We start from the raw sequence: 12,009 nt of genomic DNA, 5'->3' as shown, positions 1-12,009 counted from the left end.
TTGCTAGGCAGAACGGGGAGATGCTGTTTACAACGGCATCTCTCCGTTCAGCCGCCCCGTAAGACGATCACGGGTATGCCCGCGGCGATCGAGTCTGCGGGACCCGCGACCAGACTCACCGGGGTCCCGACCAGCACACGCCGATGTATGTCGGCAGAATGGCACGGGCAGCCATATTGGCGTACAGGTACGTCCAATCTTTAATGCCGCCCGCCATCGCGAGCGCACCGGTGGCGGCGCGCTCGCGATGGCGGGCGGCATTAAAGATTGGACGTACCTGTACGCCAATATGGCTGCCCGTGCCATTCTGCCGACATACATCGGCGTGTGCTGGTCGGGAACTGGTTAAAGGGTAACTCCACTTTGGTGGGGGGAAAGAAAATAGCAAATAAAGAAAAAATAATATCGCACATATAATTGCGACACTAATTATATTGTGATTGAATTTTATTAAAAATTACCTTTTCCATTTCAATCTGCAGCCACTGTAATTTTCTGAGAATGCATTGCAATATGGCTGCATGGAGTTGTTCTGTACACAGAATGTATACTGACCACTTCCCAGAAACATAATTTCCTGCTTGTGTGATTGGCTCACCAATTTTCCCAGAAGTCTACCTAAGCTACAAGTCAAATTTCAGGCATTCCCCGCAACAAAAATTTAATTTTTGGAGAGATACTATTAATAGGAGCACGTCTAAAGGGATGCAGGCCCAGCAGATTTCCTCATTAGTGCCCTGCAGCTGCACACCCGACAGTTAATTATGAAACCCCTCCCATAAGGGTCCGTTCACACAGGGGCAACTCCTGATCCGACTTCAGGTCGCCCCTAGTCGCCTCAGGTCGGACAACATTTAAAAAGCAATGTAAGTGAATGAGAGCCGTCTTAATGCACACTACTGAAGTCGCTCCGACTTCAGAAAAGGTTCCTGTACTACTTCTATCCGACTTGTAGGCGACCGGTACCCATTGATTTCAATGGAGATCGCCTCCAAGTCGGATCTCCGTCTATACGGAGGCGACTCTGACAGAATTATCAGCTCTCAAGAGGGAACTCCACGACAAATTTCTGAAAAAAATTTGGCGTGGGTTCCCCCTCCGAGAGCATACCAGGCCCTTAGGTCTGGTATGGATTCCAAGGGGAACCCCCTACACCGAAAAAACGGCGTGGGGGTCCCCCCCAGATCCACACCAGACCCTTATCCGAGCACGCTACCCGGCCGGCCAGGAAAGGGGGTGGGGACGAGCGGGCGCCCCCCCCCCTCCTGAGCCGTACCAGGCCGCGTGCCCTCAACATGGGGGGGTGCCTTGGGGGAGGGGGGGCGTGCGCCCCCCCACCCCAAAGCACCTTGTCCCCATGTTGATGAGGACAAGGGCCTCTTCCCGACAACCCTGGCCGTTGGTTGTCGGGGTCTGCGGGCGGGGGGCTTATCGGAATCCGCGAGCCCCCTTTAATAAGGGGGCCCCCGGATCCCGGCCCCCCACCCTATGTGAATGAGTATGGGGTACAATGTACCCCTACCCATTCACCTGTGAAATAAAGTACAAAAAAAAACACAACACAGGGTTAAAATATTTTATTGCACAGCTCCGGGGGTCTTCCGTCTTCGGGGGTCTTCTCGCCGGACTCCACCGCTATCTTCTTGTAGCTCTTTTGCTAGCGGAGGAGTCCGGCTTTCTTCCTCGCCGCCGGCCTCTTCTTCCGACTTCGGGGGTCTTGTCCCCCTCTTCGGTTCTTCTGCCGGGCCACCGCGCCTTCTTATAGCTCTTTTAGAGGCGGTGGCCCGGTCTTCTGTCGCCGCCGCCGCCGCCTTCCGTTCTTCTTCTTCTTCTCCAGGAGATGTTGACACGACGCTCTCTCCGGCCACAATGCCAGGGACGCGCTCCGCTGCCACTTATATAGGGACAATGGGGCGGTGTCACATGGGTTGAGGTCACATGGGTTGGTCACATGGGTTGATGTCACATGGTGACCCCGCCCCCTTACCATGTGACATCAACCCATGTGACCAACCCATGTGACATCAACCCATGTGACACCGCCCCATTGTCCCTATATAAGTGGCAGCGCAGCGCGTCCCTGGCATTGCGGCCGGAGAGCTCGTCGAGTCAACATCTCCAGGAGAAGAAGAAGGAGAAGAACGGAAGGCGGCGGCGGCGGCGGCGACGACAGAAGACTATAAGAAGGCGCGGTGGCCCGGCAGAAGAACCGAAGAGGGGGACAAGACCCCCGAAGTCGGGAGAAGAGGCCGGCGGCGAGGAAGAAAGCCGGACTCCTCCGCTAGCAAAAGAGCTACAAGAAGATAGCGGAGGAGTCCGGCGAGAAGACCCCCGAAGACGGAAGACCCCCGGAGCTGTGCAATAAAATATTTTTTCCCTGTGTTGTGTTTTTTTTGTACTTTTTTTTCACAGGTGAATGGGTAGGGGTACATTGTACCCCATACTCATTCACATAGGGTGGGGGGCCGGTATCCGGGGGCCCCCTTATTAAAGGGGGCTCCCGGATTCCGATAAGCCCCCCCCGCCCGCAGACCCCGACAACCAACGGCCAGGGTTGTCGGGAAGAGGCCCTTGTCCTCATCGACATGGGGACAAGGTGCTTTGGGGTGGGGGGGCCGTACGCCCCCCCTCCCCCAAGGCACCCCCCCATGTTGAGGGCACGCGGCCTGGTACGGCTCAGGAGGGGGGGGGCGCCCGCTCGTCCCCACCCCCTTTCCTGGCCGGCCGGGTAGCGTGCTCGGATAAGGGTCTGGTGTGGATCTGGGGGGACCCCCCACGCCGTTTTTTCGGCGTAGGGGGTTCCCCTTGGAATCCATACCAGACCTAAGGGCCTGGTATGCTCTCGGAGGGGGAACCCACGCCAAATTTTTTTCAGAAATTTGGCGTGGAGTTCCCCCTTGAGCTCATTCTCTGCTTGGCCACGGCAAAAGTCGCCTGGCCTGGGGCGACTTGTAAGTCGTCCCAAGTCAGGTTGAAGTCATCACAAGTCGTGTTGAAGTCGTCCCAAGTCGCGCTGTGATCTTAACTCAAGTCGTGTACAAGTTGCCTCACTCAAGTCGCCTACAAGTCGTGTTGCCCCTGTGTGAACGGACCCTTAGACCCACTCAGTACAGAGACACAGACAAACACACATGGATTTTTTCAGAATAACAAAATGTAGGAATCTGCAACAAAGGTTGTTATAATCCTTGCAATCTACATAGATCACCCAGAGGGGAATGTTTTTTCTCAACAAAAGTGCAGTTGCACTTTAACTTTTACCTGCTACCACTACAGCTGCCCATAGATTCATTGTTTTTTTTGTCAGCAAGGGGGCTGATAGTAGAAAACTGAATGGATTTCTCCATCTACAAAAGAGAGGAGGATAGAATACTCCTTCCCGATGAGAATTTGTATTCTGACAACAGGATACACTGATCATCAGCTGCAGCCCTGATCGGAAAAAATGTTTCCAACACAATACAGGAAAAGAAAGGAAATTATTGTTGATTCTTCAATAAAAATCACATACCACAGAGGGAAACCACAGACAACGTTTCTTGCTAATTCAGTGCATATTCATAGCTTATTGTAAAACACATTAGCTGTCTACTGTTTACCTCTCTTGTAGTATTTGTAGTATGATTTTATTGAAAAATCTACAATAAAAGTGACTTTAAGATAAGCGGCTGACTCATTTCCTTTCTTTCTCTGTGAATACAGCAACAAGCTGGGCTGGCATGCTTTTTTGGTTGAGCAATTACACATTGATCATAATTTGGTTGGTCCCTGCTGAACCGGATGAATTTCGATTCATCTATGGCCAGCTTAACACCCCTTTCACACTGGGGCGTTTTTCAGGCGATTTAGCGTTAAAAAAAGCGCATGTAAAATGCCTGAAAGAAGCCTCATCTGCAATCCCAATGTGAAAGCCCAAGTGCTTTCACACTGAGGCGCTTTTGGAGAGGTGAATACACTGCTCCTAAAGCGCCCCAAAAACACCTAAAAAGTGCCCGCAAAGCTTTATGGGCACTTTTAACTTTTTATTTGGCCACTAGCAGGGGTTAAAAGCACCCCAATAGCACTTGAAAAATGCTGGTAAATCGCTGCTAGTTTAAGCGGCGCTTTAAGAGCATTTTTCAGGCACTGACATTGTGAAAGGACTCTTAAAGCACTTAGGCTTTCACATTGGGATTGCAGATGAGGCTTCTTTTTTAACACTAAAGCGCCTGAAAAACGTATTAAAAACACCCCAGTGTGAAAGGGGTCTAAATGTCAACTTTCAAAGTGATATTTGTATAATCCACACTATTGTGCAGGGGTCACATTTTAAAGCAGATATAAAAGACGCAATTTCATTTTGCAGTTTTTCATTCATTTATCAGAAATTTATTTTTTCAAATGCAAGCAGTGCAAGTACTTGAATTTGCACTAGTATCAGCCTTTGTCATTTCCTGTTTAGCAAAGCTCAGATTAAGAAGCAGCACAGACAGCCAACCGGTTCTTGCATGGACAAGAAGCCCGCTGATAAAATGATAAAACAGAGTGATAGAGAGATTAACTAACTAGGAGTGGGTGCTGGCCTTAAAGTGATAGTAAACGCTCATTTATTTTCCTCCTAAAATAAAAAGGTGTATACTTACCTGCTGTCCTAGGGTCCTCTGCTGGCGCTGTCCACACCTCCTCTTCTCTGTGTGGCCCCATAGATTTGCTATTTAGGCATATGTGCGGGTGCGCTCCCGACCCAGGCTGTGTGCATCTATAGATACACACAGAGCACCTGGGCCCTGTCCCCCTCTCCCTCAATAGATTTGATTGATAGCAGCAGGAGCCAATGGTACCTGCAGTTATCAATCTGCCCTGTGGGACCAGAAAGAGAGAGTGTTGCACTGCTGCAGACACGCACAGCGCTGGACTGATACAGGACTCGGGTAAGTAATGGGGGGGGGGGGGGGGAACAACTAGCGAACGTTTTTTTGCTTTTATGCAGGTAATTTATTAAGGTAAGTAAAAACCTTATGACTTTAGAACCCCTTAAAAGCCATTGGCTCCCCCTGCTGTCAATCCCAGCCATTGAGGAGGCAGCAGGGGTGAGGCCAAGCCGTGCTCTTTGTGTTTATGGACACGCAGAGCCGGCTCGGGACAGAGCTCACACTAGTGCCCCCAAAGCAGCTTGATATGTGGACACTCAGCAGGAGTGAGGAGTCAGAAGCACCAATGGGGAACCTGAGAAGGTCCAGGGCTGCTCTGTGCAAATAGTATTGCGTATTATATGATCGGTGGATGGAGAGTGCAATGCCAGGATCCTGTAAACTCTTTCTCCAGCTCTCTGCCCATACGGAGAGACAGGGTTTTAGTTGCAGAGCTAGAGAAAGTGTCAACAGACTGAGTGTGGTGATCAGAATCCTCATGTTCCAGGTCTGTGTGCACAGTGGCAGATGAGACTTTTAGGGGACAGGATTGGGTCAAAGGTACACAAGTCCGTTTAAACCCACAGGTCCATAGGGATGAATGGATCATTGGGGAGACCCGATCAGACTGGTTATGTGAAAGGAGCCCAAGAAAATAAACCAATAAACTTCTCCCTTTTTATGTTTTTAGGGCAGATAAGAAGTCGAGAGGAATGAGCCAACATCACAAACAGTTCAGACTTTTTTTCAATCATAATCCCCCCCCGCTATTTCATGCAGCACCCAACCTACCTTGTCTGGATGGGCCTGGATAGACAGTGCTAGCCTCACTGAGAGCACTTTAAACAGAAAAGGAAGCTGATTGTTAAAAGCTTCTCTGACCTTCGTCCCGAGACAATCCGGGTGAGCAGCAATCCATTGCCCCAGAGTCTTGTGGGCTACACCTCTATGCAGGATTACAGCGTCACCTTTTGGGTGAGTTCCCATCCATAACTATTGGAGGAAAATGAGGAAAGCAAGACCATTAGTAAAAACATATCAGTTTAGGGTGATATGAGCAGCACATGAAAAAACATCTGTTTTTTGGAGCAGAGCGTGGCTCGGTTTATCACCACGCGTTTTGGCATGTTTGTAGCACATTTGCCATGCAACAAAACATGTGCCTGCTACCTGCGCTTAGGGTGCCAAAAACGATTAATTTCAAGACTTGAAGATCCATTTTTTTTTTAACTTCACAAAACGAATTTGTCAGTTGAGGGGGATTTACAAAGCAAGTATCAGGAACAATGCAAAACAATATAAACTGGGACCGATGCATTTTATTTCTATAGATTCAAGTAAATAAATTAAATCATTAAAACAGTGCCTCCTATAAATCCATACAAATTTGTACAACATTTTATAGTCTAATATATCCACCTATGAATAATACCTCTGCATATGGCTTGGTAGGCTCTATCTGACGTTTGGGGTCACCATTAGCCCACAACTGAGCCACCTCACTGCTGCTGCCCAGCTTTCCCCATGCATAGTCTTGTATTGCACAAGAGAGAAGAAATACTGCAAAAAAAAAGGAAGGAGAAAAGATTACAAACACAAGCAATAGGAAGTAAATAACCGTTACCTAGCTAGTCTACAAAGTAACCCTCACCATCCATTCCACTTTCCACTTGCTGCATTGTACAAAGATGAAATCATTAACCCATATATTTGCTGTGAAAAATTTACGCTTTGGCTGGATATTATTAAAATATGATTCATGCAGTTCATTGGGTTATTGTATACAATAATTGTGCTAATATACTCTTTGAAGTACATTAGCAAAATTATTGTTACCAACCAGTGGCACGTGTACTCCCAAGAGGTACTTCTGACAGGCTCAGGGGTCACTTATTCCTCTCTAGGTATATCGAATATAAACTGCATGTAAATCCCAGCATTGAAATTCTCTTTATTTTAATGATAGTACTGAAATAAAAAATGCTTGATACTATCAGAAATTTAGAGTGGCCCTGTTGGTCCTGCCAAAAGCCCAGCAAACCTCTAACTTCCTGGGCTCTTTGCAGGTATATTAGGCTGGCCTCTTTGCAAGTATATCTATTTAAAACATTAAAAATAAGTGTCTATACTGTGTAAAATCCAGTAATACACTGTCTCGCCCTGCTCTAAACATGCTCAGTTGCTTTCCATTTTTAGGGACTGCTGAGCTTGTAGAGGCCGATCTTCTGACAGCCTTAAAGTGGAATTAAACCCTCCTATCCTTAAGACCCCTTTTACACTGGAGGCGTTTTTCAGGCACCTGTAAAGCACCTAAAAAATGCCTCATCTGCAATCCCAGTGTGAAAGCTCAAGTGCTTTCACGCTGGGGCGCTGCACTGGCAAAATGGGGAAAAAAAGTCCTGCAAGCAGCATCTTTGAGGCGCTTTAGGAGCGGTGTATACACTGCTCCTAAAGCACCCCTGCCCATTGAAATCAATGGGCAGTGCCGCTGAAGCACCTGCAAAGCTCCTCGTCAGCGATGCTTTGCGGGTGCTTTTAACCCTTTATTCGGTCACTAGCGAGGAATTAAAAGCCTCCTGCTAGCGGCCCAAAAAAAAGCGCCTCTAAAGCTATGCCGCCGATACCCCCGCTCTCTCAGTGTGAAAGGGGTCTTAAAGCCAAGAAAGCTGCTTCTGTTTGATTTTCGACTGCCATGGTGCTGCACATGTGATCAGTGATGACACCAGTCATTTGATGGTTTGACAGTTTGGCTGAGAGCACAAGCAAATGTGACAGTTAGCAATCCCAGCATTCCAGAAATGTAACCGATTTACTGCTGTTCAGGAGCTCTGGGCTTCAGCTAAATGGCAGCCTCCAGCAAGAAAATAGGATTTTTATAACAGCTTACCTGTAAAATCCTTTTCTTTGAAGTACATCAGAGGACACAGAGCCATAGTAATTACTATGTGGGTTATAGGCCACCTTCAGGTGATGGACACTGGCGCACCCCAAGACAGGAAGTCCACTTCCTATATAACCCCTCCCATACTGGGAGCACCTCAGTTTTTGTAGCAAAGAAATACACGTGTATACCAGAAAGAAGGGAGGGACCTCTGTCCTGTGATGTACTTCAAAGAAAAGGATTTTACAAGTAAGCTGTTATAAAAATCCTATTTTCTTAATCATACATCACGGGACACAGAACCATAGTAATTACTATGTGGGATGTCCCAAAGCAATGCCAACTGAAGGGAGGGAGACACAACAAAATTAGGGCACCATGAGATTAAAGGATTTATACTGCAGATTACAGCACACTGCGCCCAAAGGCAATATCCTTATGACTTTTTACATCTACCTGATAGAATCTGGTAAATGTATAGACTGAAGACCAAGTTGCGGCCTTGCACATATGAGTCATGGATGCTTGGTGATGCACTGCCCACGAAGCACTAACATCCCTTGTGGGGTGCGCTTTGATTTGAAAAGGTGGAATCTTCCTTTTTAAACCATAAGCTTGAACAATTACTTGAATTCCATGCTGCCTATCCTCTTTTAGGACCTTCAGGCAATACAAACAAAACATCAGTTTTCTGAATCTGAGCAGTCGCCTTCAAGTAGACTGACTGCTCTCACCACATCAAGAGAATGTAGTGACTTTTCTTCCGTAGAACCGAGTTCTGGAAAAAATTAAGGTAGAACAATATCCTGGTTTAAATGAAAACTTGACACTGCCTTCGGTAGAAGGTTAGGATGAGGACCCAAAACTACCTTGTCCTTATGAATGATTAAATATGGCTCTTTAAAAGAAAGAGCAGCCAACTCTAATGCCCTTTTTGCAGAAGATATGGCTACCAGAAAAGCTAGTTTTGTTGTCAAAAGGATCAAGGGATTATGTCATATCGGCTCAAAAGGCTGTTTCTGTAATGCTGACAGAACTAAATTCAAGTCTCAAGGGTTCAGGGGTGACCTAACCGGAGGATTAAGCTGCGTTACCTCCTGAATAAAGCTACGAGCCAAAGAATGCGAAGCAAGTGGCTGAAATAATACTGAAAAGGCCAAGACCTGGTCCTGGCCATCTTCATTTCTACCCCCATTTGTAGAAAGTCAAGGATTCTACCCATGACATACCTCCTGGGGTGCCAACCCTTGGATTCACACCAGGAGATATATGCCTTCCAGACTCTATAATATATGATTCTGGAGGCCGGCTTCCTTGCATAAACCAAGGTAGATACTACTGAACCTGACAGCCCACGCTTCTTCAAAATGTGGGTCTCAATAGCCAAACCGTTAAATTTAGCATTTGTAAGGTAGGATGGAATACCGAACCTTGATCTTTATGATCTTTGCGAACCAAGATCTATTGGGCCACGCTGGGGCAACAAGAATCACTGACTTCCCTTCCTGCTTGATCCTGCAAAGAAGCCGTGGAAGCAGCAGAACAGGAGGGAATGCATAAATGAGTGAGAACTGATTTCACAGGAATACCAAGGAATCTGTTCCACACGCTAGCAGATATTTTGTTCTTGACACAAAGTTGTCGATCTTTTTGTTGAACCTGCATGCAAATAGATCTACGTCCGGAATCCCCCATCTTTGACATATTGCCACGAAGATGTCGCGGGGGAAGAGACCATTGTCCTGGGAAAAACTGCTGGCAACTCAAGTAGTCTGCCAGCCAATTCTAGTTAGGATATGCTTCACCTCCCTCTCTGGGCCACATAACTTCTCATGTCCCCTTGGTGATTGATATAGGCCACTGCTGTGGCATTGTTAGATTGGATCCTGACAGGACAATTCCGTAACCTGAACGTCCAGGCCCTCAGGGCCAAGCGCGCTGCCCGAATCTCTAGAATATTGATGGACAAGGTCATTTCTGAGCTGGACCATTTCCCTTGGACAGTTGGCTCTTCCAGGACTGCTCCCCAACCCGAAAGGCTGGCATCTGTTGTTACTACCTTCCAGGTAATTGGTAGGAAGGATTTTTTCCTTCTGCAGATTCTTGGTTATCAACCCCCAACTGAGTCTCTGGCGCACCTTTGGAGACAAACACATTGGAAAATCTAAACCTTGGACCTTCTTGTTCCAAGCCGATAGGATACTGTTTTACAGCAGTCTCAAATGAAACTTAGCATAAGGAACGGCCTTGAATGAAGCCACCATCTTTCCCAACAACCTCATGCAAAGTCGAATAAAAGGATTCTTCTTTGCCTTGACTACCTGAATCAGCTCCCTTATGGCACTGATCTTCACCTGGGGTAAGAATACCCTCTTCTGGACTGCATCTATGATCAGACCCAAGTATTCCAATCTCTTTGATGGTTTTAAGGAAGATTTACCAACAACAATAGGTATTCCAGGTAGTCCAACCTAGGTATTCCAGGTAGTTGACCATGGTGACCATACTTTGGTCTAAGTGGGCTACTGACTGGTCTATCAAGAGCAGATCGTCTAGGTACGCTATAATCGTTAATCTGGCTAGAGGAGGGGGCCAGGACCTTTGTAAAAACTCGAGGTGCAGTAGCTAGGCCAAAAGGCAGAGCTACAAACTGAAAATTAAGATTTTCTACATCAAAGCATAGATATTTCTGGTGAACAGGGAAAATTGGCACATGGAGGTATACATCCTTGGTGTCGATTGACGGCAGAAGTTCTCCTCCTTGTAGGATGGAGACTACTGATCGGATAGACTTCATGCGAAAAGAGCGTATATTGAAAAGACGGTTTAGATGTTTGAAATCTAGAATAGGTCTGACATCTCCATTTAGTTTTGGTACCGTGAAAAGGTTTGAATAAAACCCCAATCCCTGCTCTTCTATGGGGACCACCGATATCACCTTTTGAGACAAAAGATGGTCCAATGCTTGAAAGAGAGACTTATTTTCCTCTGGATCCCTGGGAACGTTGGATCTGAGAAAACGAGGAAACGGGGACTCTCTGAACTCTAGTTTGTACCCTAGAGTAATTGAGAAAGCCACCCATTTGTCTTGACACTCTTCCTGCCAGACCCTTGACAACTGCAGAAGTCTTCCCCCCACTCGAACGAGCGATGGTGCCCCTTCATAAAGAAGCTTTAGTATTTTGTTTTGTAGGTTTTCTTCCCCAGGACTTCTTTTGTCCCTGGGGTTGACCCTGAGGTTTACCTCTTGAATTTGACGATGGAAGCTGTCGAGATTGCCTGGAGGCTGATGTTCCTGGCACTGGAAAAGAGGCTTGTTTAAATGAAATATGCTTACTCCTTTTCCTAAATGGCAAAAGGGTACTTTTCCCATTAGAAATTCTTTGGATGTACTTATCCAGATCATCCCCAAACAGCCGTTCACCGCGAAAAGGAAAACTAGCCAGGAGCTTTTTGCACGGCGCTTCGGTTGACCAATTTTTCAACCATAGTATTCTACGCATATGCCCCAGCCCAAGTGTAAGGTGTGAGGCCTGGAGAACAGAATCTATCATAGCATCTATTGCAAAACATAACGTCCCTGGTAGCTCGGCCAAATCTTGAGCCTGCTGATCAGGAATAATCTTGAGCACCTGTTTAAACTGGTCTCTCAAGGACTGACACACACCAATTGCTGCCAACGCAGGCTGAGTTACTGAGCCTTCTAGAGAAAAGGTGTTTTTAATAGGAATTACAACTTCTTATCTGTTGGATTCCTAAGCATTTGAGCATTGTCTACCGAACAAGTCAAAATTTTATTCACAGAGGATATAGCAGCATCAATTGCTGGTATCTCCCATTTTTATTAAACTTTTCCTCCATAGGATAAAGTGTTGCAAACTTTTTAAGAGGATAAAAATGCTTATCTGGGTGATCCCACTCAGAATACACAAGCTTTTCCAGCAAAGAATGGATAGGAAAGGCATACACAGCTTGGGGAGGTTTTAGCAAACCCAAACAAAAAGTAGATTTATCAACTGACTCAGTTAAGGGTAGCATAAATATGGAGAGGACCAATTCAGTAAGAGATTGTACCATTAATCTTTCAGATTGTGAACTTGATCCCTCCGCATCTGAATCCCCAGGAGAGGGGTCATCGGCCTCATCCTGGTCCCCTGAGAAAAATTCACCATCTCCTGCCCCCAGTTCATCAGTTTGAGATTAAGATTTTCTACATCGAAGTGTAGATAGTTTGCAGAT

The 12,009-nt window shown here is 46.6% G+C and overlaps 1 protein-coding gene across 1 annotated transcript in view; it reads right to left on the bottom strand.

The window, feature by feature from the left end:
- Positions 1–12,009, bottom strand: part of MPI (mannose phosphate isomerase) — a 40,676-nt gene that overhangs the window by 10,664 nt on the left and 18,003 nt on the right. Inside the window, exons 2-3 of the mRNA XM_077468733.1 lie at positions 6,322–6,449; positions 5,682–5,882 (exon numbers count right to left, since the gene is read on the bottom strand). Coding sequence (XP_077324859.1) covers positions 5,682–5,882; positions 6,322–6,449 — 329 coding nt within the window. The remainder of the gene's footprint in view (positions 1–5,681; positions 5,883–6,321; positions 6,450–12,009) is intronic.

The sequence above is a fragment of the Lithobates pipiens genome, unplaced genomic scaffold (genome assembly GCF_037356315.1).
Source record: "Lithobates pipiens isolate NorthernLeopardFrog02 unplaced genomic scaffold, aLitPip1_a1.2 Scaffold_8, whole genome shotgun sequence".
Classification (NCBI taxonomy): Eukaryota; Metazoa; Chordata; class Amphibia; order Anura; family Ranidae; genus Lithobates; species Lithobates pipiens.
Note: the sequence above shows the minus strand (reverse complement) of the source record. Positions and strands in the feature narration are given on the sequence as shown.